The sequence below is a fragment of the Delphinus delphis genome, chromosome 15 (genome assembly GCF_949987515.2).
Source record: "Delphinus delphis chromosome 15, mDelDel1.2, whole genome shotgun sequence".
Taxonomy (NCBI): Eukaryota; Metazoa; Chordata; class Mammalia; order Artiodactyla; family Delphinidae; genus Delphinus; species Delphinus delphis.
Genome location: NC_082697.1, coordinates 81,957,676 through 81,981,510, shown reverse-complemented (window position 1 = coordinate 81,981,510; position 23,835 = coordinate 81,957,676). Strand labels below are relative to the sequence as shown.

The following is a 23,835-nucleotide window of genomic DNA, read 5'->3' as shown; positions in this document are numbered from 1 at the left end:
GCTGCTGGGCAACAGAGCCCCCAGCCCCGCTCCGGGGGAAGCGCGTAAGCCTGCCAGTCACCCCCCGGGGAGTGAGGGCAAAAGGCGACAGTGGCTCTGGAATTCTGTACAGGCAGAGCTGCGGACACCTAAGATAACGCAATTTCTTCGCTAGGTGGGGCGGGGCTCCGCGAGGACCTCATGCTGAAGGGATAACTTGGGAAGCGGAGGCAGGCGATAGAGAAGGGGCGTCCGACGGCTACTGAGGACGTGGTGAGTGTTTCTCGTCTGTTTTCGAGTAACTTGGTGACTGCTGGGGCCAGAGATCGGAGGTCTGCATTGGCTCAGAAGGGCGATCTGAACAGCTGAACTGGGACGGGTTCGGGCCTCTGGACCGGGAGGTCGAAGTGAGTTCCAGAGAGGAGGCGGCGCTTTGCTCGTTCGGCCGAAGGGATGAGAGATTTGGGGGGTTCCCTTGCTTCTAGGCTTTTCTCCCCCTTTATTTTCCATGCTTTTTTTTCTCCGCCTGGAACTTTTTTTGTCTAAATATTGCGTGTTCTCGTAAGCCCCGTTCAGATGCAGCCGTCTCTCTGAGCCTTTCCTACAACCCAGGCTGTAACGTCTTCCCTCCCTCCGAACGCCTTTCCGCTCGCCGCCTCTTCCGAGCGCTACCACCTCTCTTATACGGCCCCGCACCTCTTCTCCTTGATCTGGTTACTTCTTAGCTGTTAACCTCCCCTGGGACGCCTCCTGTGACTCCCCGGCTGGGCCAGGCCCTCGAATCTCCCTGGGTCTTAGTAGAGTGGTCATTCCCGTGTCTTTGTCCTCCCAGCCCTTGCGCGTTGGGACAGGGACCAGATTCCATCCGTCTCTAGCTTCATAGCAGGGTAGACAAGTGCAAAGACCGCTGATTTGGGAGTCAGGAGTCCCCGATTAGAGTCGGACTCTTCCAGTTCCCAGCTGTGTGCGACCCTGAGTTTACCTCCTGTAGTTTGATCTTCATCTGTAAGGTTGTTACGGAGAATTCATGAAAGGGAGGGGCGGGGCTTCATCAACTTGTCAGGCCCCCTACAGCGGGGAGGAACTCAATGAACTTGGAAGAGAGGAGTCTGCTATGCTTAAAGATGAGATCATTAACCTGAGTTCTGTTTGCCACCTAGGAAATGCTCTGCGGTTTGAAAAATGACTTGCAATGTAGATTTGCACTGGTCTGTCGTTGGGCTTTACATGACTTTCCTTTATGTAGTATGTTTGTTGGGTTTAAGAGACTTTGGCCATCCGGCTAATACACTGTCCTCGTCTTATAGACAAGATTGAGGACCAGAGAGAGAAGGTGACCTCTCCAAAGTCACAGCTGGCCAAGAACCTAAGCCTGTAACTGAAGAGACCAGAGATCTTTCTTTCTGCTACATACACTCTTGGGAAACAGACCCTAAGGTACTTTGGTTTCACACTGTCTTTATCCTTTTTAAACACTCATCTTCTTTGCTTTCCCAACCATAGTCTTCCTCACACTGTGTTGTAATTCCCTTTTCACTTTGTATTTCCTTGCTAGAATATCACCTTCTCAGGGACAGTGTGTGTCCTATTCTTTGTTCTATGTTCTCAGTACAGGGACAGGCTCATAGCTGATGTCAGTTAATGATAACAGCAAAAATCTAGTAAGCACACATTAAATGCCAGGCATGTTACATATAATTATAATTAATCTTCACAATGGCCCCATAAGTAGATTCTATTATCCCCCCTTTACAGATGAGGAAACAGATTTAGGGACATGAGTGTGCACCAGAGTTGTGGCTTGTGAAGTCTTTTGGGGATCTGAGGCTCAGCAACCAATTCTTTTAATTTTTTTCCCCACAGATCCTTGCAGATTATCTTCTGGGGAAAAAATGCCTAAAGTCAAAAGAAGCCGGAAAGCTCCCCCAGATGGCTGGGAGTTGATCGAGCCAACATTGGATGAATTAGATCAAAAGATGAGAGAAGGTGAGTCTAGGAGTTCCTGTCTGAGTGGGCTGTGTCCAAGGGTCACAGGCTTACATGCTTCAAGGGGCCAGGCATAAATGCAAGGATAAATGAGAAGAGACAGGCTGTACCACTGTGGCCTCCTGACACTGACATGTTTTGTTTGCTTATTAACTGATAGGAATACTATAAATGCCAGAAAGTAAGATGATACAAATGAAAAGGTCCTCAAAAATGTTTTTGAATATAAGAGCTTTAGGGAGTATAGATCAAGTAGTCTACCTATAATTATTTGCTGTGTTGGTTAGAGGTATATTTAAAATCATACAAAATATATTTACTTGGGAAATCCTGTTCTTTTTCACTTCCAAATTTTCTGAAACATTTTTATTTGGATTTTTCTTATGAGTCTCTGTTTTCATCATCACTTTGTTTTTGCATCATCTACCAGTTTTCCAGAATGCACCATCTTCACTTCCCTCTAAATGTTGTGTGATCCTGCACTTTGTGAGTCAGTGTAGTGTGCAGTTTTGGGAAATTTTATCTGAAGCCACAAGCATCTGTTGGCCCTATCACAGTATAACCACTAACTGAATTGCTTTTTTTTTTTTTTTGGTGGTACGCGGGTCTCTCACTGCTGTGGCCTCTCCCGTTGCGGAACACAGGCTTCCGGACGCGCAGGCTCAGCAGCCATGGCCCACAGGCCCAGCCGCTCCGCGGCATGTGGGATCCTCCCGGACCAGGGCACAAACCCGTGTCCCCCGCATCGGCAGGCAGACTCTCAACCACTGCGCCACCAGGGAAGTCCCTGAATTGCTTTTTAAAGCAATCTTTTTTTTTTTTTTAAGGTTTTTGCTAATTAATCTAACCTTTGTTATTATGAAGCCATACCTCTAGCAATAAGTAGTAAGTGAGTGTTAAGTTACTTTGCTTCCTTCGAAGCTGACTGTATCAGGTAACTTCTATTAAATACCCAGAACTTGCAGTAATCAGGTCATTTTGGGCTGAGAGATTTCTTCCCCAAACAGATCTTTATTCAACATAAAGGAACTTAGAGATTGCTGTAATAGAAGAGATTTTTGTGAGTCCTTGCAAATAAACCTACTTCCTCTTTTTAAGGGGTGACTTTTTGGAGCATTTAGATGTATGTGATATTCTTTACCGTCAAAAGAAGTATTCCTTCTCTTGTTTTTATTTAAGCATATAGTTATTCTCTGCTTTCCCATTTTTGATACACAGATTTTAAGACCTAGTTTCATGTTGCTCTCGCTTCCACTATAAAGAAAACAGAGTGGATGGCAGGTGGTACCAGAGCTGGCTTTAGTGTTGGGAACAATAGGGAGCTCTGGGGGTGGGGAGAAGCTGCTACTCACCCAGGGCCATTTACCATGTGGGATGCAGCCTCAGCTTTGCCAGATTTGCTGAGTGTTTTTCTTTTTCCAAGATAAGCAGAAATTCAGCTTTTCTGTGTGAAGTCTTCTAATTTAAAATTCAAACTTAAAAAAAAAAGTGTCTGTGGGAGGAGCCAAACAAAGCCAGCCTTCAGGCTGGTGGAGGCTGCCAGCCTCCAGTTTGTAGCCTTCCGCACAAGTTTTGCCTGTGGGATCTGCGGCCGCACTCCTAGGCCATGGAGGAGCCTTGGGCCCACAAAGGCCCAAAGCCAGTGGCATTGCCAGGCCTGTCCTTCTGATCTGAGGGCCATTTACAGGACAGCTCACACTTATTGAAGCAGTTGGTCCTCTTACCTTAGGAAGGAAAATTCCTGTTTTCTCCTAGTTTGTCCCTGTTATTTCCTAGCCAGCACAACTGCCCAGCTCTTTGTATGTTTCTTAGCTTGCTACTCAAGTTTTTGTATAGCCACTGTTGCCCTGTAAGTCCCCAAACAAAAAGAGCCTGATTATAGGGACTATGGGGCAGAGATGGGGGAAGTTATGTGTGGCAGGGGTTTTTATGGGTGACTGAGAAATAAAGGCGCTATCTCCATGGACTGTAACCAGGACTTATAAATAACTTTGCTTTTACAAGTACTTTAAACTAATTGAAATTTGAAGTTAATAGACAGTTTGGGGCATTAGCAAAGAGGCAGAAACCTAAGTCTCGTCTGTGCCACAGTGTCTCCTACCTCTAGCCTCTTTTCATACCCTCCTAGTGGCAGGACTCCACATCGCCCACCGAAAGCTGCCTTCTACTGTGTGTGCGAACCTGTACAAAATGATATCCAAGAATGTTCACATGAGCTTGTGAAAATGGGTCCAAAAAGAAATTTTTAAAATGTGGGTGATGCTACAATTAAAATGTTGAGAGATGACTCAAAAGCACAGGAAGGTTCCACGTCCAGGATGGCAGCCTGAGGAGCTCCATGGCCCCCACCCCCCCTTCCCTCAGTCATCCCATCTAGTCACGTGGCTTTCCGAAACACTCTCGACTCCGGTGAACAAATGTCTTCTCCAGCCTTGACTCAACACTAGAAGTTTCATTTTAAAATACTCCAGTTCCCCCAACTCCTAAAAGTAGGGAGAACCAGATAAAATACAAATAGCTGAATGTTAATTGTTGAAGCTGGGTGGAAGGTACTTGGGAGTTCAGTATACTGTTTTCTTTTGTGTATGTTTGAAGTTATCCTTATTGAAACCTTAGAGAATTCACGAATCTAAAATCTGTCTCCTTTTAGCCCCTCCACCCCACCACCTGGTCCAGGCTACCCTCACCTGTCACCTGGGTGCCTGCAGCAGCCTCCTGCTTCTGCTTGCCCTGCAGTCTTCTCCACGGGGCCGCCAGGGTGAGGGCTTTAGGTTGTACATCAGATCACATCATCATCTGCTCAGGACCCTGCGGTGGTTCATTCCCCCACCAGAGCAAAATCAAGTCCTTCTGTGGCCTTCCAGGTCAAGCACACTCTCTCCACACCCCTTGAACTCCGTCCCCCACCCCCCACCTCCCCCAGCCCACCAAGCCCCCAGCCACACTGCTGTCCCTTGACTCCCAGTTACAGTCCCACCTCAGGGCCTTTACATTGGTGTTGGCTCTGCCTTGTACACGTTTGCCCCTCTTCTCTTTTTTTTAAAATTGAGATATAATTGACATACAATGTATTGTTTTAGGTGTACAACATGATTTTATATATGACTATATTGTGAAATTATTACAAGTTTCGTGAACACTCATCACCTCACATAGTTTTCTTATAAGAACTTTTAAGATCTACTTTCATAGCAACTTTCAAATATACAATACAGTATCATTAACTTTATAGTCACCATGCTATAGATTCCCCAGGACTTATTTATAACTGGAAGTTTGTACCCTTTGACCACCTTCACCCATTTTGCCCACCCCCCCAGCCCACCTTGCACGTCTTGTTTCTTAAGGTCTCTGAGCGGATGTCTCCTTTGATGACTAGTATGAAGTGGCAGTCCCCCTCTTTCCCTGCTCGCCATCCCCTTCCTTGTTCCCTTCTTTTCTGTGGCCATTACCACTTAACCACCAGGGGCTGATCTGCTTCCCTCTCAGATCATGGCTTTGTGGTTTCTGTGTCTTGCCCACTGCCATATCTTGGGCACCTGGAGCATGGCCTCGCCCATAGCAGACACGCAGTGTTGCTGAGTCCTCAACACCTGCCTTTGACTTGGATCACAGAATCCTGTTTGTTGAGCTGAATTACAAATTCTAGGTAATAGAACAGCCTCGGTGTCGGAGAAATGGAGGTATAGGTTTCTTAACCCTTCTCACCTTTCTCCTCTGCCCTAAAAACCAAGAAGAGGTGACAAAGATCAGCTTGTAACGCTAAGAGAAAGACTTGCCTTTTGGCAGGTGCAAGCTGCTACCTGATCCTACATGACTTGATGGAGCCATTATTTCCTGCAGGCTCGCCATGCTAAGAACTTTCAGGCTTGTCTTTTTCTTTTTTCCCTAAACGATTTTGGTTGGGAAATGAAATTAGAGGTGCCTTAAAAGATTATTAGAATGCCCATCTGAAGGTCCGGAATTATCTTGAGAAATTATTATGCTGGAGAAATAGGTCGGGAAGGATAGAGACCCGGGTATTAACAGAGGTTGTCTTTGATTTTTTAAAACCTTTGCTTTCTAATTTATCTAATTTAAAAGGCATTTTTAATTTAAAGCAATTAATGTTTAAGTCATGGGGCTTACCTTTTGCTTCATCTTTAAAAAAAAAAACAGCCCTAATGAGCCATAAATCATATGCTGTAAAATTCAGCCTTTTAAAGTATTCAGTTAAGCAGCATTTAGTGTGTTCACAGAGTTAGGCAACCATCACCACAGTCAGTTTTACAGTATTTATCACCCTGCAGAGAAACCCCATCCCCTTTAGCGGGGGTCTCCCTCTCCATTTCCCCGTGTCTCCCTGATCTAGGCAACCACTAATCTACTTCCTGTCTGTATAGACAAAGTCATACAATAGGTGGTCTGTGAGGACTGGTTTCTTTCACTGAGCATAATGTGTTCAAGAGTCATCCATGTTGTGGCATGTGTGAGTACTCCTTACTTTTTATAACTGAAAAATATTCCAGCATGTGGATAGATTACATTTTAACCATTCATCAGTTGATGGACACTGGGGTGATTTCTACATTTTGGCTACCACAAACATTCATGTACAGGTTTTTGTGTGCAAGCGCATTTTCAGTTCTCTTGGGTATATACCTAGGAGTGGAATTGCTGGGTCATGTGGTTACTCTGTTTAACTTCCTGAGGAATTGCCAGACTGTTTTCCATAGCAGCTGCATCATGTTACATTCCCACCAGCAGTGTGTGAGGATTCTGATTTCTCCACATCCTCACCAATATTTATTACTGTCTTGTCATTTTGATTATAGCCATCCTAGTGGGTACAAAGGATTTATTCTTTATCCCTACTTATTAAAAAAATAACACTATATCCTATGCAGACTACCCTATCCCCCAAAAAACAAACACATGTGTTTTCTCTCCAGCTGAAACAGAACCTCACGAGGGAAAGAGGAAAGTGGAATCTCTGTGGCCCATCTTTAGGATCCATCACCAGAAAACCCGCTATATTTTTGACCTCTTCTACAAGCGGAAAGCCATAAGCAGAGGTAATTGGCCAAATTCTCTCTTGACGCTTCCCAACTTGAGTAGCTTTCAGATTTATTTAATTCTTGAAACCTCAGCAAGTGTCATGATGTTTCTTACCACCAAAAAAAGGAGAGGGGCCAGGCCAATATTGGTTAAATACTTTTTTTTTTTAATTTTTGGCTGCGTTTGGTGTTCGTTGCTGTGCGCGGGCCTTCTCTAGTTGTAGCGAGCGGGGGCTACTCTTTGTTGCTGTGCGTGGGCTTCTCATTGCAGTGGTTTCTCTTGTTACGGAGAATGGGCTCTAGGTGCACGGGCTTCAGCAGTTGTGGCTCGCAGGCTCTAGAGCACAGACTCAGTAGTTCTGGCACATGGGCTTAGTTGTTCCGCGGCATGTGGGATCTTCCCGGACCAGGGCTCGAACCTGTGTCCCCTGCACTGGCAGGCAGATTCTTAACTACTGTGCCACCAGGGAAGCCCCTGGCTAAATACTCTTTTTAAGGGTGGGTAGTAATGGGCCAGGGGTGGGGGGAACTTTGTTTTTTTTTTTAATCTGAGAAGGCTTTTTTTTTTAAGATGTTGGGGGTAGGAGTTTATTAATTAATTTATTTTTGCTGTGTTGGATCTTAGTTTCTGTGTGAGGGCTATCTCTAGTTGTGGCAAGCGGGGGCCACTCCTCATCGTGGTGCGTGGGCCTCTCACTATCGCGGCCTCTCTTGTTGCGGAGCACAGGCTCCAGATGCGCAGGCTCAGTAGTTGTGGCTCACGGGCCTAGTTGCTCCGCAGCATGTGGGATCCTCCCAGACCAGGGCTCAAACCCATGTCCCCCGCATTAGCAGGCAGATTCTCAACCACTGCGCTACCAGGGAAGCCCGGGAGCTCTGTTATACTATGGTCTGATGCCCTTTCCCCATCTTTTTGACAGAACTGTATGAATACTGTATTAAAGAAGGCTATGCAGATAAAAACCTAATCGCAAAATGGAAAAAGCAGGGATATGAGAACCTATGCTGCCTGCGGTGCATTCAGACACGGGACACCAATTTTGGGACGAACTGCATTTGCCGGGTCCCCAAAAGCAAGTTGGAAGTGGTAATGTCTCCACCCCTGTCATGTCTGACGACTGGGTGGGATATTACTGTCAGGATTCTGCCCTAGTTGACCACAAGGGGTTTTATGTTGTTCTGTTTTGTGGTTGGCCATCCCCCCAGCAGTGAGACCCTCTGGTCAGGAATCCATGCCAGGGAGTTTGGCAGTAATTATCTTACATCTGGGGGCCAGTCTCACCTCCTCCTTTGGGCAAGTTATTGGGTTCCTTTCCTCACTTAACCAAATGGGGGTGATGATACCCACCGGCCAGTCGGCAGGAGCTTGTCCCTTTCCCTCCAGTGCTTGCCCTTCAGCCGCCCTTTTTTCCAGGCCTCCTTTTCCTCCCAGGGACACTTCAATGTTAGCATCACCATGTCTCCTGCCAGAACTTCCTGGGCGGCTGGGGAACACGGCTGGGTGTGCAGTAGCTCGGCTCCACACACATACGCCTCTGAAGTGGAGCCGCAGGAAGCAGAGAAGGGTTGCTGGGCTGTTGGCCGTTAGCGCCCTTTGAGCGTGGCCCCTCGGCTGACCGCCATGGGCCCCGCTGGGATGTCAGGCCAGATGTCTTCTTTCACACCGTCCCTCGTCACAAGGTCCCTTCACACTGCAGCACTAGTTACAGCTTGTAGGGCTTCGGCTCAGCAGGCAGCTCTGTCCCCCTGAACCATCTGGAAGCTCAAGGACGGGCATGTGGAGCAGTGGAGAGCGAGCACGGGCTGCCTCCTGAGGGGCAGCTCTGCTGCTGGTCTCTGGCGGGGGCAGGAAGGGGGGCAGAGCAGCAGAAGCCCTGCTCCTCCAAGAGCCCCAGGGTTCCACGGTGATGTCTAGCTGGGGCTCCTGCCCCAGACCTGAGGCCAGAACAGAGCCTGCTTCAGATTTAGTTGGGTTTCACCATCAGATCTTGTTTCCTTAGACCAGAGTCTTGCTCCTCCAAAAAAGAAGAAAAAGGAAAATAAACACCATTGCCCTGGGGCCTTCTGTCTGCTGGGCGGGCTCCCCTGCCGGCCAGACACTAGGCCACACCTGGCCTGGGGGACAAGACTGTTCCGCTGCCACACAGATTCAAGTACACACTCTTCTTCTTCCCGAGCCCACAGTGGAAAGTTCCCCAGCCCAGAGGCGGCCCTGAGGCCTCTGGCGCTGAGCCCCCTGAGCGGTAGCAGACCCACCCCCAGCTCACTGTAGGGTGTGTCCTGCGTGCTTCGCATAATAACAAGAATCATTTACACAGATTTTTTTTTTTCCTTTTTTGGGAGCAAGTGTGTACACTGAATTTGCATAAATTAAATCCACATAGAGAAGTAACTGCAGTGTCAACAGCAGCTGTTTCCATGTTCACGAGGGAACCGAATTTTCCCCATCCAGCACTGTCGCAGAGGGTTTCTGAGGAGTGTCCTATGGGGAGTGGATGTCCCGTGGCCACCCTTCCCACAGGAGGATTCCTGCGTGTGGGCGTGTGGCCCGTGGCAGGGGCATGGGGTCTCAGCTGTCTTCTGTTTGCAGGGCCGGATCATCGAGTGCACGCACTGCGGCTGCCGGGGCTGCTCTGGCTGAGGCCATCGGCCCCGACCCCTCTCCGCCCTGGACTCTGGACTGCGCAGGTTTCTGCCTGTCACGCCACCCTTTCCTGGGAGCAGCTCTTCCTCAGAGCAGTTCCCCAGGCCCGAGTAGGAGCATGGTCTCTACATGTGAAGGCTTTGGTGTTCATCAGCTGTGATTTGTAGAAATAAAACTAGTAAACCTTTTGGGTCCTGCCTGCCTTCTTTCAGAGCCAGCAGTCTGTGGAACCCAGTGGGACAGCGCCAAGCCCTGGAGACCAGTCTCCCTTAAGGCGTGATCCTAACTCCACCTCACAGGTGCTGTGTGACCCTGAGCACTTACTTTCCTCATTAGTGATGGGGGTGGCAACCTCTCAGACGAGGAGGGCCTAAGATGACATACCAAGGTGGCCCAAGCTGCTCTTGGACTTGCCATGAACTTCTTGGGCACCTCAGACCAATGCCTGCAAAAAGCTGCAGCTCTTACTGTGGCCCAGACCTCTCCCTCAAGCTTGCAGCTACACGGCACATTCACGTGTCTTGAATATGAAAGGGACTCTTGGGGCTCCCGCAGAGCCGTGTGAAGGCCATGCACTTTGTTCCAGCTCTGCTGGAGGTCCCCCAGGGTCTCCCCATCACCTGCCCCCAGGGCCTCTGTCCACATCGGCCACAGTGACGGTGTCCTGGTCTCCCTTTGGTTTGGTCCGGAACTTCTGCCACGGGTGGGGGGTTTCCTCTGCTGGCATCACTTTCAGCCACTGCTTATAATAAGCTCGGAAACCATCAATCTTCTCCAAGTAGGTGTTTCTCCCTTTGTACTGTAATTGGAAAAGCGTGGGGTTCCAAGGCTCAGAGGGGCCACAATTAGACTCACTGCATACTACCTACTGCTGACCCCAAACCATGGCAGCTGGCTCAGGGCTCAGGGAAGCTGTTTTTGCTTCCAGTTGGTCAAAGGGAGAGGGCAGAAAAGCTGCTCAGCACCGAGTAGTGTACAGTAAAGAAACAAAGTTGTACCATGGGGCAGACCCAGATTCTCTCTCATCTGCTAACAATCCTTCCTGAGTCTTTGCTGCTGTGCTCCTATATACCCAGGCACGGCACCCCAGCCCTGCACAGCTAGAACCGCTGGGCGCCACCAGCTGTGCCTCCACAGCCTGCTGAGCGCCTCCCGCTCGGCACAGGCATTGCCTCCCTCTGACTGTCATCTCAGCACTGCTGCAGAGGTCTCAGGAGAGGAGGGAAGAAGGAAAGGAAACAAGACATGCCAGGCAGACACCAAGAGAAAGCTGGTAGAGGAACACAGAGGAGACCAGAGGAAAAACAGACAAAACGTATGAGATAAAAACCGTTACTACATGATGATAAAAGGGTTGATTCAAAAGGTTTAACAATTCTAAACTTGTACCTAATAGAGCCTGAAAGTACGTGAAGCAAAAACCTGATGATCACAAATAGAAATAAGTCCACCATAAGGGAGCATGAATGTATGACTGAATACAATAAGCTTTAGGCTTCTGGTAGTTTGGTGACTGTTGATTGAACCTGAGAAGACCCCTAGTGGGCCCTACACAGTGAAGAGACAACCCCCCAACCGGAAGATTCTTGCAACATGAAACCAACAAAAGACTAGTGTCCAGAATATTTAAAGAACTCTGAGGCATCCGTAAGATAAGACTAACAATCAGCTGTTCAAAGATGCCCAGCTATGCCCTCCAGCATACTCTCCACTGCTGTCTCACTAGCTCTTATTAAGCCTTCAAGCATCCCCCCTGCACAGCCGTCCCTGACCCCACGTCCCCTGGCTTGGTGTGTCCTGGCCGACTTGTCTCCCTCCCAGTCAGGCCACAGCTGCTCTGGAGGTGCTCAGCATAGGGTCTGACTCAGCGGACCTAAAAACCAAAGCCCCGGAGCCTGATATCCTCAGAACAGCAAGGAGAGAAGTGGCCATTACAAATCAGATTCTATCGCTGCCCTCCTGCCGTCCCCATTCACTCGACAAACAACAATCTATGCTGGGCGCCAGATGACAGGCAGGCACCAGGGACCCAGGTGAGCAAAGCAGACCGTCTCCACCTCTAGGGGCTTTTACAATCTCTTCAAGGGAAGAGTCACACACGTGTGCATGTAATTACCAACTGTGAAACATGGTGAAAAGGAATAGTGCTCGTATGGGGGCCGCCAGCAGGGCACCTCTGAGAAACAGCCATCTGAGCCGACACCTACCAGATGAGAAGGAACCACAGCCATGTGAAAAGCAGGGCAGCCTACTCAAGATGGAATACAAAAACCCCCGAGGCAGGGAAGAGGCCATGGGACTGACGGTGAACCGAGGGAGGAGTGGCCTAAGATGAAATGAGCCACGTGAACAGGGGCTCGCAGGCCGCAGTCTGAGGAGTTTGGCATTTTCCCCAAGGGAAGCCACCGACAGTTTAAAGCAAAAGGATGCCAATCCCAGCAGGTCAGAACCAGGCGGGGTGTGGGTGGCGCTGGTTAGGGAGACGACGGGCATGTTGGAGCTTGGTGCACTTACCCGGTCGAAGGTGGGTGGGTACTGGGCTGCGAACTCCAGCTGGCGGATGACCACTTCATTCACCGGGACCCTGTTCCGCCTCATGTCCTTCAAGATGTCGATGAGATAGGCGTAGTCCAGCTTCTTGACGGCTGCGTTGATGAGAGTGCTGTAGATGTGGGCGCTGGGGGTCATCTGGGATTTCTGGAACATCACAGACACACCATCAGCAAGATGATGGTGGTGGCTGGGACAGAGAGGCCACTGGTGGCACGTCGGGCTTGGGGAGCTACCCTGCCAGTCAGGCCTGCTCTGCAGACCAGCCACCAGGGACGAGAAGGGCAGGACCTCGTGGCAACAACGGGCTGTATGCCCCGCTCCACGTCCCCCGCTCTGTGGGTCCATCCCAGGTGACTCAGGACCCCGCCCTCTCAGCCCTGAAGAACCTAGACACAAGTAGAGGGTTGTTCTCAGAGATCAACAGGCTCAGGCAGTAAACCACATCAGGGCAGGAGACCACCTCCCGTGGTTCACTGCACCCCTGTCCCTTGAGAATTCTGGTACGCTCCCTGCTCCCATCATGGCCTCCATCCCTCTAGAGGGTTGGGGCCAAGACCTGCCCCACCCCTCAATCTCACCCCGCGGCCACCACCTTGGCAATCATAACACCCCTGGCCCTCAACGCCCATTCCTGCAGCGCCTCACCAGGGTTTCCTGTCTCCCAAATTGGGCCACTGACCGTTCCACACTGCAGCTAGAGAGACCCCACTCTCCCTGCCCCGCCCCCAACAGCTTACCCTGAGGGCAGAGGCCTGGACGGTTCGGGAGGGCCCCCTCACCCCCCCACACCCCAGCTTTCTTCTTCAGCACCACGGGGCCTGCCTGGGCCCGGGCCCGCTCACCCTCATGTCTGCAAGCAGCTGCAGGCCATCCCCTGGCCTGTGGCACCCGATGGCCAGGCTGCAGAATGTCTGCAGGTTAGGGACGATTCCCCTCTTTGCCAGGACTGGCAGCAGTGCCTGTGGGGACAGACGTGGCATCACCGTAAGCTGTAGCCCAGCAGCCCTGGCAAGAGCCTTCTCTGCTGGAGGCGCCAGGGCACGGCTCTGCTCTGAGGCCTCGTGGCTCCCTCTGCTGACCACACTGGGCACCGGCCTTGGCCCAGCTCCCCGGGATTCAGCTGCTCTGCGAGTCCTCCCTGCCTTCCAGCCCGCCTGTCTGTAGCAGGTCATCCCTTCTTCGAATGCCCTTCATGTTCCTGCCCCCTCTGCTCCTCTCCCGGCCACCATCCATCCCTGCCTTCGACGTCCATCGAGCACCAGGGGCCTCAGGGGATGGCGGTCCTGTGGTCCAGGGCAGGAGACAAAGCCGACAACAGCATGGGAAGTGAGGGCCGAGGGAGCCCCCGGGCAGGAGATGAGGAAGAGGGTGCCCGCTCAACATGGCTGGGTCAGGGCGGGGCCCAGGGAGGGGCTCTAGAGAAAGCTGTGCTCTGCTCTGAGGGCCTGAAGGCAGAGGCTGCCTCTGTCAGCTCTCAGGAGAGCCCAGGTCAGAGCTTCTGGCAAAAGGGGCATCACACAGAAATACGTTGTACGAATGGACAAAAATCCCGTGAGGGCCCCAACGTCGCCATCTGTGACACGAGGAAAGCCACAGGCCAGTGGAGCCTCCTGCTGTGGTCAGTAAAGAAACGAGTGGATGTGAAGCTCTCAGAACAGAATGAAGCACAGTTAAGTGTGAGAAAGTCCATGAGGCTGGGGCGGGGCTGAAGGGTGGCCCCTCTGGGAGGGCGGGGAGTATGGCTGGTTCACCACCTGATTCCGAGGAGCTCCGGACAGTCTGCGCCCCTCTCACAGGAACTGCTGACACACCTGGCAGGGGAGGGTCTGAGGGGGAAGGAGAGGGGCCCAGCCGGGAGCCCTGTGCCTCCCCTGTGCCCCTCACCTTCGCCCCCTCCAGGTCGCCCAGCTTGCTCTTCCTCCTCATCAGCGTGTTGAAGAAGGTCAGGTCGGCCTCCACTTGCTGCGCGTCCAAGATAGTGAGTAGCGAGGACTCTGCGGAAGTGCCGGGCTCCACCACCTCCGCCAACAGCGTGAGGGTTTTGATGTCGGGCCGAAGCCCATGCTCCGCCATCTTTCCCAGGAAGCCCTCAAGGCCCCCCATCAAGGCCAGCCTGTCAGCTGGAGTGGTCACGGTCCCAAAGGAGACCACAGCCGAGGAGACCGCCCCGGGGGTCAGGAGGTTGGTCTCCAGCCCCCAGGGAGGCGGCACCGGGGCCGCAGGGGCCACAGCGTGGTCAGGCTCCACCTTGGTTTCCACCCCAGGCTGGGCCTTGCCGCGGGCTCCGGCCTCCTGAGGCTCCAGAGGCCCCTCAAGTGCCTGAGAAGGTTCTAGAAACAGCTGCCTCTCCAGGGCCTCCACGTGCAGCCTGGCTGACAGGCTATCGTCCGCCCCGACCCCGTCTCTCCTCCTTGCCTGCCGCCCACCTGCCGGGGGCTGGAGCAGGACCATCTCCTCCCTGGGCCTCAGGAGCACCGCTGAGGCCACCTCCGGGTCCCCCAGGCCGCAGTCCCGAGCTGCCCCCAACAGCAGGTTGTAGCCGTGCCGGCTCGGCTGGAGCCCCAGGCTCAGCATCTGCCTCCACACCTGCCAAGGAGAGACAGGCCTCACCCCCAGCTCCCGCTCCGAAGAGCCCCCAGCAGAGCAGGCAGCGCAAGGCAGCAACCAGTCTGCAAACGTGGGGGCAGGGGGGACACGGGAAAGACGCCAGGCTCTGGGCCACTGAGAACCCCAGAGCCTGGGAGCTTCCACAGGGCGCCGCTTCTCCTCTCCTCTGGCTCACCCCAAAACCGTGTCGCACGTCCATCTCTCCAGCTCTCCCAGGCCCTCCTCCCACTCCCCTGGGGAGGGACAGCCGGAGAGGCTCGGTGCTGGAGGAGTCCAGGCTGACTGAAGGACTGGACGCAGCTGCCCTTCCTGAGCGCCTGCCGTGTGCCCTGCCCCACGCGGCGTCCTCAGCTGCCTCAAGAGCACGGAGCGGGCGCGGGCGGAGGGGGGCCTCAGCCAGGAAGAGCACCTCACAAGCTGTGGGCCCGGGCAGGCCTGTCTCCCTTCAAGCTGAGGTCATTTTCACCCCTCAGCGAGGAGTCTAGCACACTTGTGAGTTCTCAAGGGGGCAGTCTGACCACGTGCGGTCACTCTGACACCAACCAAGATGCCACGAGATGCCCCACGAGGCTCATGGTCTTGCTGGCTCCTGTCCGCAGGCTCACTGGGAGGCCACGTGCAGCGGCCAGGAGCTCACATCAAGTGTGCCTACGAGTCAGGGCCGGCCAGGCCCAGGTGGGTGCCACATGCAAAATGGCTACTGCCCACCAGACAGGGTCCTGAGGAGGGCAAGGGTCTGGGAAGCCACCTCCATGGGGAACACTGACAGAACTGAGGTTTATCAGGGACGCAGATGCTATCCCGTGGCAGGAGGGATTCTTGATTCAAATCACAGCTCTGCTTCTTAGTGGCTGTGAGACCTTGGGCAAGTTACTCAACCTCCGGGAGCCTCAGCCTCGTCGTCTCTAAAACGGGGCTATGGTACCCAGCTTGAGCAGTTTAACAAGTGCATGACACAAACCAGCTGCTAGCGTGATAGACTATTTCTCACTAGAACAGATCGAGGCCAAAGAAAGGGAGGAACCAGATCCTGTCTATAAAGCAGCCAGGGGATGGCCGGCAGCCACTGTTTCCAGGGGGTTTGCAGAGGGGAGGCACGTGGTCCAGGGCTGCCCCAGATCACTGGGGCTCAAACTCTGTGCAGACCATCCCCCTGGGGATCTTGCTGAAATGCCGATCTGGCTGCATGAGGCCTGTGTGGGGCTGAGACCCCGCATTTCTGACAAGCCCCAGGTGCGCCTGAGGCTGCTGGTCTGTGGGCCACACCTGAAGTTAGAGCTTTTGGTGAACTCCAGGTCCTTCCCACCCCTGAGGAGCTGAGGAGGCAGCTGTGGTACCAGTGCTAATGCTGCCTCCGCACTTGATAAGGGGGGCGCTGCGATGGGATTAGAGCAGCGTGTCTCAACTTTAATGTCCGTGAGGCTCTCTCAGGACTGAATGCTGACTCCTGGGTCCCACACGCAGAGACGCTGCGTTGGGGATGGGTCGGACAACCTTCAGGGACCGTAAGCTCAGCGGGTCTGGGCCGGCTGCACAGAGAGCCACCAAGCGGAGTGGGAGAGTGTGGGCTGGCTGTGTCCCGACTGGAGCAGCAGCCACGCCTCCTCCGCGTGCCCTCCCTCCCTGCCATCTGTAAAACGCAGGGAGCAGCGTGCTCTGGGAAGGCCAAAAGATCACAAATATAAAAACACCCAGCACAGGGCAGGAGCAAGTGCTCAAGTAACGCCCACAGGATCATCACTTGCACCCAACACAGGCACACGGAGGGGGAGTGAGCAGGGCAACAGGAGAGAAAGGACGCAGAGCCAGGCGGGACAGACCTGCAGGGCATATCGGAAACCCGTTTTCTTGTCCTGGATGCAGCCCATGAGCAGGTAACTGAAGGTCTCCTCTGTGACCGCATGTCCTTTCTGGATGATTTCCTGGGGGAGGGAACAAAGAGGGCCGGATGAGAATCTGCAGAAGAGCCAAGGCCAAGGCCCAGGCCCGATGGGGCTGGCTAAGGGCAGACACCCCAGGTCAGGCTCAGGGCTGTGCCTCCGGAAGAGGTGGGGCCTGACTCTGGCTCTGGGCCAGCTCAGTACCAGCTGCTGGGCAGAGCTAACTGCTGCCTGCACCCCCTCCTCCTCTCCTTCCCAGGCCTCTCTTCCTGGCTCTGCTCCGGTCACTTCTCTGCAGCCTCTCTGCAAAGGCCACCCCAGCAGCCACTTTTAACCCCTGTACATGAGGCTTTGGCATTGCACAGAGCTGGTTTCAAATCCCAGCTTCACCACTGGCTCGCTGTGGGAGTGTGGGCAAGGCATTATGCTCCCTGGTCTCAGTTTCCTCATCTATGAAGTGAGGGCACAGGACTTGCCTTATAGGACCTTTGGAACGACCCCTCAGTGAGCACTGGCTCATCTTCAGCACCATGAAGCCCACCCTCTGGTACGGCACCACGGAGTCCCATCCAGCGGGACTGCACACGGCAGAGCACACGAACCACCGCCTTCACAGGGCTGGGGGCTCCTCTGTCTGCCAGACCCAGGCCTCTGATAACAGGGTCTCATGGGATTCACCTGTGAACCCCAGAGCCCAGTACGGGGCTTGTCTCATTGGCCCCTGAACCTTCCTTCATGAGGAACACAGACAACACAGCCTCACACCCTGCCATGTGGGACTGGCCCCGAATGGGGAGCAGGAAGGAATGTCCCACCTTAAACACATCGAGGCACATCCTGAGGTCTGCGCACATGGCGGCCATCTTCAGCAGGGAGTGGTACGTTTTCAAGTTGAGCTGGAAGTTTCTGGCCTGAAGCTGCTGCCGTAACTTCAAGGCACTCTGCAGAGCAGAGTCCTTCCAGGGGGACTCAGCGCAGACGTTGAACAGGGCTGTGTAGGTGGCATCTGAAGGCTCCAGGTCTCGCTTCTTCATCTGTGGAGACAGGGAGAAACTTGGAAGTGGCTCTGGGATCAGCCCGACGCACAGACGATGGCCACCCTGAAAGGAAGCTAGAGAAGACTGTGCTACCACACTGAACAGGCCTTGGAGCCGGGCCTGTGACAACGCAGAGCCAAGTGACACGCAGAGCTGGGCTCTCTGAACCCGACTCAGCCCGAGGGGCTCTGGGAACTGACCCCGCACCGCAGATGCTCCAAACAAGAAACCATCCTCCCCATGGTGCTCAGCAGTCCACCCTGGGCCTGGGGTGCTTTTGCAGCAGGGTCTCCCCAACGCTCCTGCTCTGTGGCCGACCAGGCCACCCTGACTGTTAAGATCCATGGGGTGGATCTGGTCTGGGAAAGGGTGGAGGAGGGTGGTAATCAAACCCCAGCTCCAACGTTTACTACCTGAGGGGGTCATAAGTTAGCTCGTCATTGGAAAAATGGGGGTGATACGGTCACCTCGAAAGGCTGTTATGAGGGAGAGCATCATGGGAGAGAGGCCCTGGGAGCAGCAGCAGCCAGGAGCTCGTCTCTGCAGCACATGTCATAGTCCCCCACCCCACCCCCGCTGAGTCACAAACCCCAGACTGACACTGGGCTTATTAAGCCCTCCAGGTGACGGAGTTTGAGAAACTCCTGGTAAAGCCAAGCACTCGTTATTTCCCAGAGAAGGGCAACCTGACCGAGGGTAGGTGACCAGCTTTTGCAGAGTGTACAGAACCCTGTTCTCAGGCCATTTTGGGCTCCACTCCCAAATCCAGCACTCGAGAGAGAGAGAGGTAACCTTAGACATGGCACTTCATCCCTCCAGGCCTCAGTTTCCTCATCTGAAAAAGGAAGACGGTGATCCCAACTTCAAGGAAGGGCAGATGCTCTGTATGTGTTCACATATTCCACAGCGTGTCCTAAGGACTTACTAAGGGCCAGGCCCAAATGACGAGACTAGGGCTCCCAAGAATTCTTGCTGGAATAAAGGATGTTCTCAGCTCCTGGAGAAGATGGGAATACTTCTGCTAGAGTCTATGGTCCTCTCAGGCACAGCTCTTTCCTGACTCATGAGGGAAGCAGCTTCCTGGCTCTAAGAATGACAAACACACCCCAGAGGTGGGCGAATATAAAGTAAAACCATCTTCCAAGAGAAATAAAAGCCCTTTTTCAAAGGATCAGCTTTGGAAAAAAGGTGCATGTGTGCACCTGTGTGTAGCGTGAGGATGGGAGTGAGACAAAAGGAACACAAACTAAATTAACTGGGAGTAGCTGGAAAAGGAAGGGGACCGGTGGGCCCTGCCATGGCCCGGACAGGCACTGGAGGACCTTCCATGTCATCACGTAGTTATCTGAGATCACCTCCATTTTATGAACGATGAAACTGAGGCTGGAGGGGGTAATGCACTAGCAGGTGACACATCCAGGGTCTGTACCCAGCTCTTTTGGGGCCCAAAGCCCATGTTCTATGGAGCCTGGCCCCTGCTGCCCCCAGGCTCATGCTCACGTCATTGTAGAGCTGGAAGGCCTTCCTCAGGTAGCCAGCCCGCCCGCAGCCCCCGATCAGCACGGTGTAGTTGCACTCAAGGGGCTGGAGTCGCTCCTCCTTCAGCATCTGTCTCTCAAACAGGTCCAGGGCCTCGGCCAGCTGGGGAAGAGGGGTGGGGGGAGGACACAACGGGGGGGACCTCAGAGACCCTCAGCAGAGGGAGGGAGACTGAGGCTGGGGGACCCTAGCTGAGCCCAAGCTCAGGCCTGCCCAGGAGACAAACACTCACCCTGGGCCTCTGCCACCAGCCTCTTGGTGCCCATGGTCTGCAGCCACGGGCCTTCGCGGTGGCCAAGAAGGAAGCCTACCAGTCTCCCACCACCTGTGAGAGCTCCTGGCCCCACTGCCATGGGGGAACTCCCTGAGAGGCAGGGGAGATGCCCAGGTGAACAATGATCTGAGGATGGTGAGGGAAGGAGCCATGTGGCTCTCTGAGGGAACAGCCAGTGCAAAGGCCCTGAGGCCGGAGTGTGCTTGGGAGCTGTGGGAGCAGAGAGGAGGCTGCAGCAGAGTAAGTGAAGGAGGGGAGATGCAGGCGGAGAGGTAAGGGGGGTGGAGGGCAGGTGGCAATTCTTGCAGGCTTCATAAGCTACTGTGAGGACTCCGGCTTCTCTTCATTTCTCAACTTTTCATTATGGGAAATCTCAAATATACACAAAAGTAAAGAGAATAGCGTAACTACAATGCCTATTAACGTCTGGCCAATCTTGTTTCATCTATACCCTGCACTTCTCCTGCAAACTGAATTTTTTTTTTTTTTTTAGCGGTACGCGGGCCTCTCTCTGTTGTGGCTTCTCCCGTTGCAGAGCACAGGCGCCGGACGCGCAGGCTCAGCGGCCATGGCTCACGGGCCCAGCCGCTCCGCAGCATGTGGGATCCTCCCAGACGGGAGCGCGAACCCGTGTCCCCTGCATCGGCAGGCGGACTCCCAACCACCGCGCCACCAGGGAAGCCCCCAAACTGAATTTTTGAAAGCAAATTTCAGACATCCTGTCACTTCATTCACCAAAGCTTCGACATATACCTCCAAGAGATTTTTAAATATAAATGGAATGTCGTTATCAATACCTAAGGAAATGAACATCCCCAGTGTCACTTAATACACTGGGAGAGCTGGAGAGAGAAGTCAGGCCATCTGCTCTCTGCTTTAACGGGATGGCTCCATGCTGCAAGCCCACATCCTGGAAAGAGGTGGAGAGAGCCTCGGGGAGCCCAGAGACAAGTGTCGTTATAGCTGAGGGGGGCAAGGAGAAGGCTTGGCCTGGGCATTCCGGGGTAGGCTTGTGAGAAGTTAGGACGGGAGAAATTTTGAAGCTAGAGCTGGTGAGAGAAAGAGAAGACTCAGAGATGACCTGAAGGCATGTGGCCTGGGCGGATGGAATAATGGGGTTACCATTGAGTGAGATGAAGAAAGCGTAGGGAAATCAAAGTTGGGAACAAAAATTGCAGGCCACTGAGGGTAAGTATAAGGGAGATGGTGAGGAGGCAGCTGAATACACAGATGGGGAGTCCATGGGATGGCCGAGCTGGTAACAGGAAGATGGGAGCAGCATGAAGGAGGGGGCACTGAAAGCCAGGAGGCTGGCGGGTCGCCTGGTGCAGCACCGAGGGGGGAGTGAAGACAAAGAGGAGAGAGGAGCTCTCAGCATCCCACCCTTTAGAGATGACTGGAAGGTTGGGCGGCCCATCACAAAATACCACAGCACAGTGGAAGCAGGAGCCAGGAGCAGCAGAATCCAAAGGTTCCCTACCTTTCCTTCCTTGATCAGGCGTTTGCACTGAAAGAAGTACCAGCAAGGGGTGTTTCTTGGGCCCTGCCGTGATTCTGGCTGCAGCCCCCCTTCCTCATCTTCTTCACCACTCTGTTCCTTGAGCCGCAGGTTATACAACTGGGCCGTCGATTTGTGGAACATTCTCCGGGAGGAGTATTTGTCGGAAAGGGTCCCAAAGCTCTCCTCCTCCCCTTCCTCCTGCGTGGCCGTGGGGCTGGGCTGGCCTGGGTCAGAGCTCAGGCTGCCTGTGTTCTTCTGGCTCCGCGGGCCGAGGGACAGCCGAGAGAGGGAGCTGTTGAAGGCTGCTGGCGCTAGCCGAATCAGCCCTGCGGCCCTCGGCCACATGGGCCCCTCCCTGCCTCCGGCCCACCTGGCTCTCAGGGGGTCAAGGTGGTGCAGGATGGCCAATCCCATGGGGCAGGGGCCGTAGAAGAGCCGCGAGAGTCTCACGAGGTCCATCTCTGGTGTTCCCCTCCAGGGCCTGGCATAGGTCAGCAAAATAGTGAAAGTCAACGCGAGTTCATAGTCACAAAAGGCAGAAAGAAGACCAAGAAGGTGGGCACAAGCACAAGCCCTGAGGTTAGAAAGTAGGCCTAGCGTTAGGGTTAGGTTCAGATTTCAGCTCCACCAAACAACTATCCTTGAGTCCCTGGGCACTCACTGCTCTGGCCTGTCTCCTCGGCTATAAACTGGGGTTAACTATAACATCACCCACACAGCACCGTAGCAATGATTCAATCTCAGATACCAGCGTTCAGGTGCAGCATGGTGAGCACTCGATACACCTAAACTATTGATCTGTATCACTGAGCCACGACCTAAGTGACTGGGCACTCAAGTCAGAGCTCACTTTGAGCCCTGGCCAGAGCTGAGTAACTGGGCCCATTACTTGACCTTCTTGGACCTCAATTCCTTCAGCTGCAAGACACACTCACCTTACCACAAGGCCATAAGGATTAAATGAGATGTTTTTATCATAATGCCTGGGGTTTAATAGGTGTTCAAAAAATTATAGCATTATCATTTATTAGGAAAAAACACTGGTTTTCTGGGCCTCTGCACAGGGAAGTTAACTTAAACATTTCTCTTCTGCAAAATTCATGGGCAAATGGGCTTCAGCTGTGCTGTCCAATGTGATTATTGACACTTGAAATGTGGCTAGACTAAATGCAGATATGCTTTAAAGGTAAATTATACACCAGATTTCAAAGACTTTGTACAAAAAAAGAAGGTAAACTACACATTTTTTTACATGTTGAAATGATAATATTTTCGATATACTGGGCTAAAGAAAATTTGAGACTGATTTCACAATCTTTAAACTTTAATGCGGCTACTTAAAAATTTTAAATTACGTACGTGCTCACACTATACTTCTATTGCACAGTTAGGCTAGAGATCCTGGTCTACATATTTGAAACTCTTTAATAAAAAAATATCAGAATACCCCCTATGAACAGAGCCATGCACTTATTTTGATGGGAGAATATGAATAGTTTTAGTTACTTAAGAAACAATTTGGGGAAGTTTTTATCTACTCTGAGAACTTTCGGCCCAATTCAAGGACTCTGTCAGTTGACAAAAAGTTTTCCCCCCAAACAGATGAATACTTAAACTCATTCAAAGGAGAAGAAAGCTCCCCAAATAAAAAAAAGATCAGAATAACGAGCATGAACACGTTTTAAGGTCTGGTTATATTAGAAGGTGGAAAGACCTCAGAGGGGACAGCAGGTTGGACAAATTAATATCTGTGGCCCAGGGAGGGGACTGACTTGCTGGGGGCCCTGCAGCAGTGTGGTGGGCGAGATCCACTAGCTCTGGAACTGGCTGGCTTTGAACCCAAGTCCATGAATAGTATCAAACAGCTTCTCTTGACCAGCACCCTAGTGACACCAGTGCAGAGGGCCTTTACCATTCTGCACCTGGTGAAGCTCCAAGAGAAACGTAATGCGAGCCCGTATGTAATTTTAAATGTTCAAGTGACCACATTAAATAAAGGGGTTACACATGTTAATCAAAATACAGAGAACTTTAATTACTGATATTGATATAGGTACCAAAATGTCTTTAAAACAAACTTATGCTCTATTAGTATAGATGCTTCTTTTTCCAGCATTAAATAACAAGTCCTATCGTCATGTCCAAGCAGCGACAACTGGAGAGGAGTTTGTTGCAGATACTCTGTCTCCAACCATCATTTACACTCATCCCCATTTGCAATCGCGACTTCGTTTTGGACAGAGCGAACGCCACTCGGTCAGTCACCGAAGGACTTGCTAAATTTTACACTGAGACAATAAAGGAGTAATTCCTTCCTCCTCAAGTTCGTCAACCCGCCCGAGTTACTAACCCCTGAATTAGAGACACGGGGCCGCCGTCCTCCCTTGGGGGACCAGACTCTCCCCAGACGCTCCCCGGGACCCTCAGGCCGACCCGCCCCCTCTCCACACCTCCCTTTAGAGCCTCGGTCTCCTCAGCGGACGCCCCCGGCTCCGACTCTGGCTGTCACCCTCGCTGCCCCTCTGGTCAGTCTTCGTCCGGAGCCCGGGCCCCTGTGAGGGTCAAACAGGAACTCACTCCAAGGGTCCGACCCAGTGAACGGGGCCCCACCTCGGCCGCCAAGCCCACGACACCCCCGCCCCGCCTCGCGTCACCCCCAGTCCCGACCCCGCGTCACCCCTAGTCTCGTCGCCGCGGCGCCGCGAACCGGTCTCCGCGGTCCGGACGACCTTGCGCAGGCGCAGTCCGCGTCGCTAACTCCCGGCGCGCATGGTTTCAGGTGGGCGTTCGGCGAGCTGC

At 52.9% G+C, this 23,835-nt stretch overlaps 2 protein-coding genes across 4 annotated transcripts; one reads left to right on the top strand and one right to left on the bottom strand.

The window, feature by feature from the left end:
- Positions 1-165: 165 nt before the first annotated feature.
- Positions 166-9,836, top strand: BUD31 (BUD31 homolog). Its single transcript, XM_060032414.1, has 6 exons — positions 166-252; positions 1,287-1,416; positions 1,843-1,965; positions 6,897-7,019; positions 7,922-8,088; positions 9,592-9,836. The coding sequence occupies exons 3-6, from the start codon at positions 1,872-1,874 to the stop codon at positions 9,640-9,642; spliced, it is 435 nt and encodes a 144-aa protein (XP_059888397.1). The 5' UTR covers positions 166-252; positions 1,287-1,416; positions 1,843-1,871; the 3' UTR covers positions 9,643-9,836.
- On the bottom strand, positions 8,154-23,753 carry PTCD1 (pentatricopeptide repeat domain 1). Of its 3 annotated transcripts, XM_060032404.2 has the most exons (11): positions 23,714-23,753; positions 23,487-23,588; positions 21,016-21,517; positions 19,223-19,363; positions 17,501-17,719; positions 16,626-16,727; positions 14,083-14,784; positions 13,041-13,157; positions 12,160-12,342; positions 10,266-10,444; positions 8,904-9,016 (listed from the first exon to the last, which is right to left on the bottom strand). In XM_060032404.2, the coding sequence occupies exons 3-11, from the start codon at positions 21,493-21,495 to the stop codon at positions 8,998-9,000; spliced, it is 2,142 nt and encodes a 713-aa protein (XP_059888387.1). In that variant the 5' UTR covers positions 21,496-21,517; positions 23,487-23,588; positions 23,714-23,753; the 3' UTR covers positions 8,904-8,997. The 3 variants fall into 3 exon arrangements, with proteins under 3 accessions (XP_069397529.1, XP_059888387.1, XP_059888386.1); XM_069541428.1 differs by lacking the exon at positions 10,266-10,444 and having other exon boundaries at positions 8,154-9,016; XM_060032403.2 differs by lacking the exons at positions 23,487-23,588; positions 23,714-23,753 and having other exon boundaries at positions 21,016-23,289.
- Between the last annotated feature and the right edge of the window lie 82 nt (positions 23,754-23,835).

Bases quoted from the DNA above. Each gene is read 5' to 3' on its own strand.
- BUD31 (XM_060032414.1), top strand. From the start codon at position 1,872: ATGCCTAAAGTCAAAAGAAGCCGGAAAGCTCCCCCAGATGGCTGGGAG. The intron at 1,966-6,896 runs GTGAGTCTAGGA...TTTTCTCTCCAG, and splicing joins AGATCAAAAGATGAGAGAAG to CTGAAACAGAACCTCACGAG. The intron at 8,089-9,591 runs GTAATGTCTCCA...TTCTGTTTGCAG, and splicing joins CCAAAAGCAAGTTGGAAGTG to GGCCGGATCATCGAGTGCAC.
- PTCD1 (XM_060032404.2), bottom strand. From the start codon at position 21,495: ATGGACCTCGTGAGACTCTCGCGGCTCTTCTACGGCCCCTGCCCCATG. The intron at 13,158-14,082 runs GTGAGGGGCACA...CTGTCCCCACAG, and splicing joins GCGACCTGGAGGGGGCGAAG to GCACTGCTGCCAGTCCTGGC. The intron at 10,445-12,159 runs GTAAGTGCACCA...TTCCAATTACAG, and splicing joins ACCCACCCACCTTCGACCGG to TACAAAGGGAGAAACACCTA.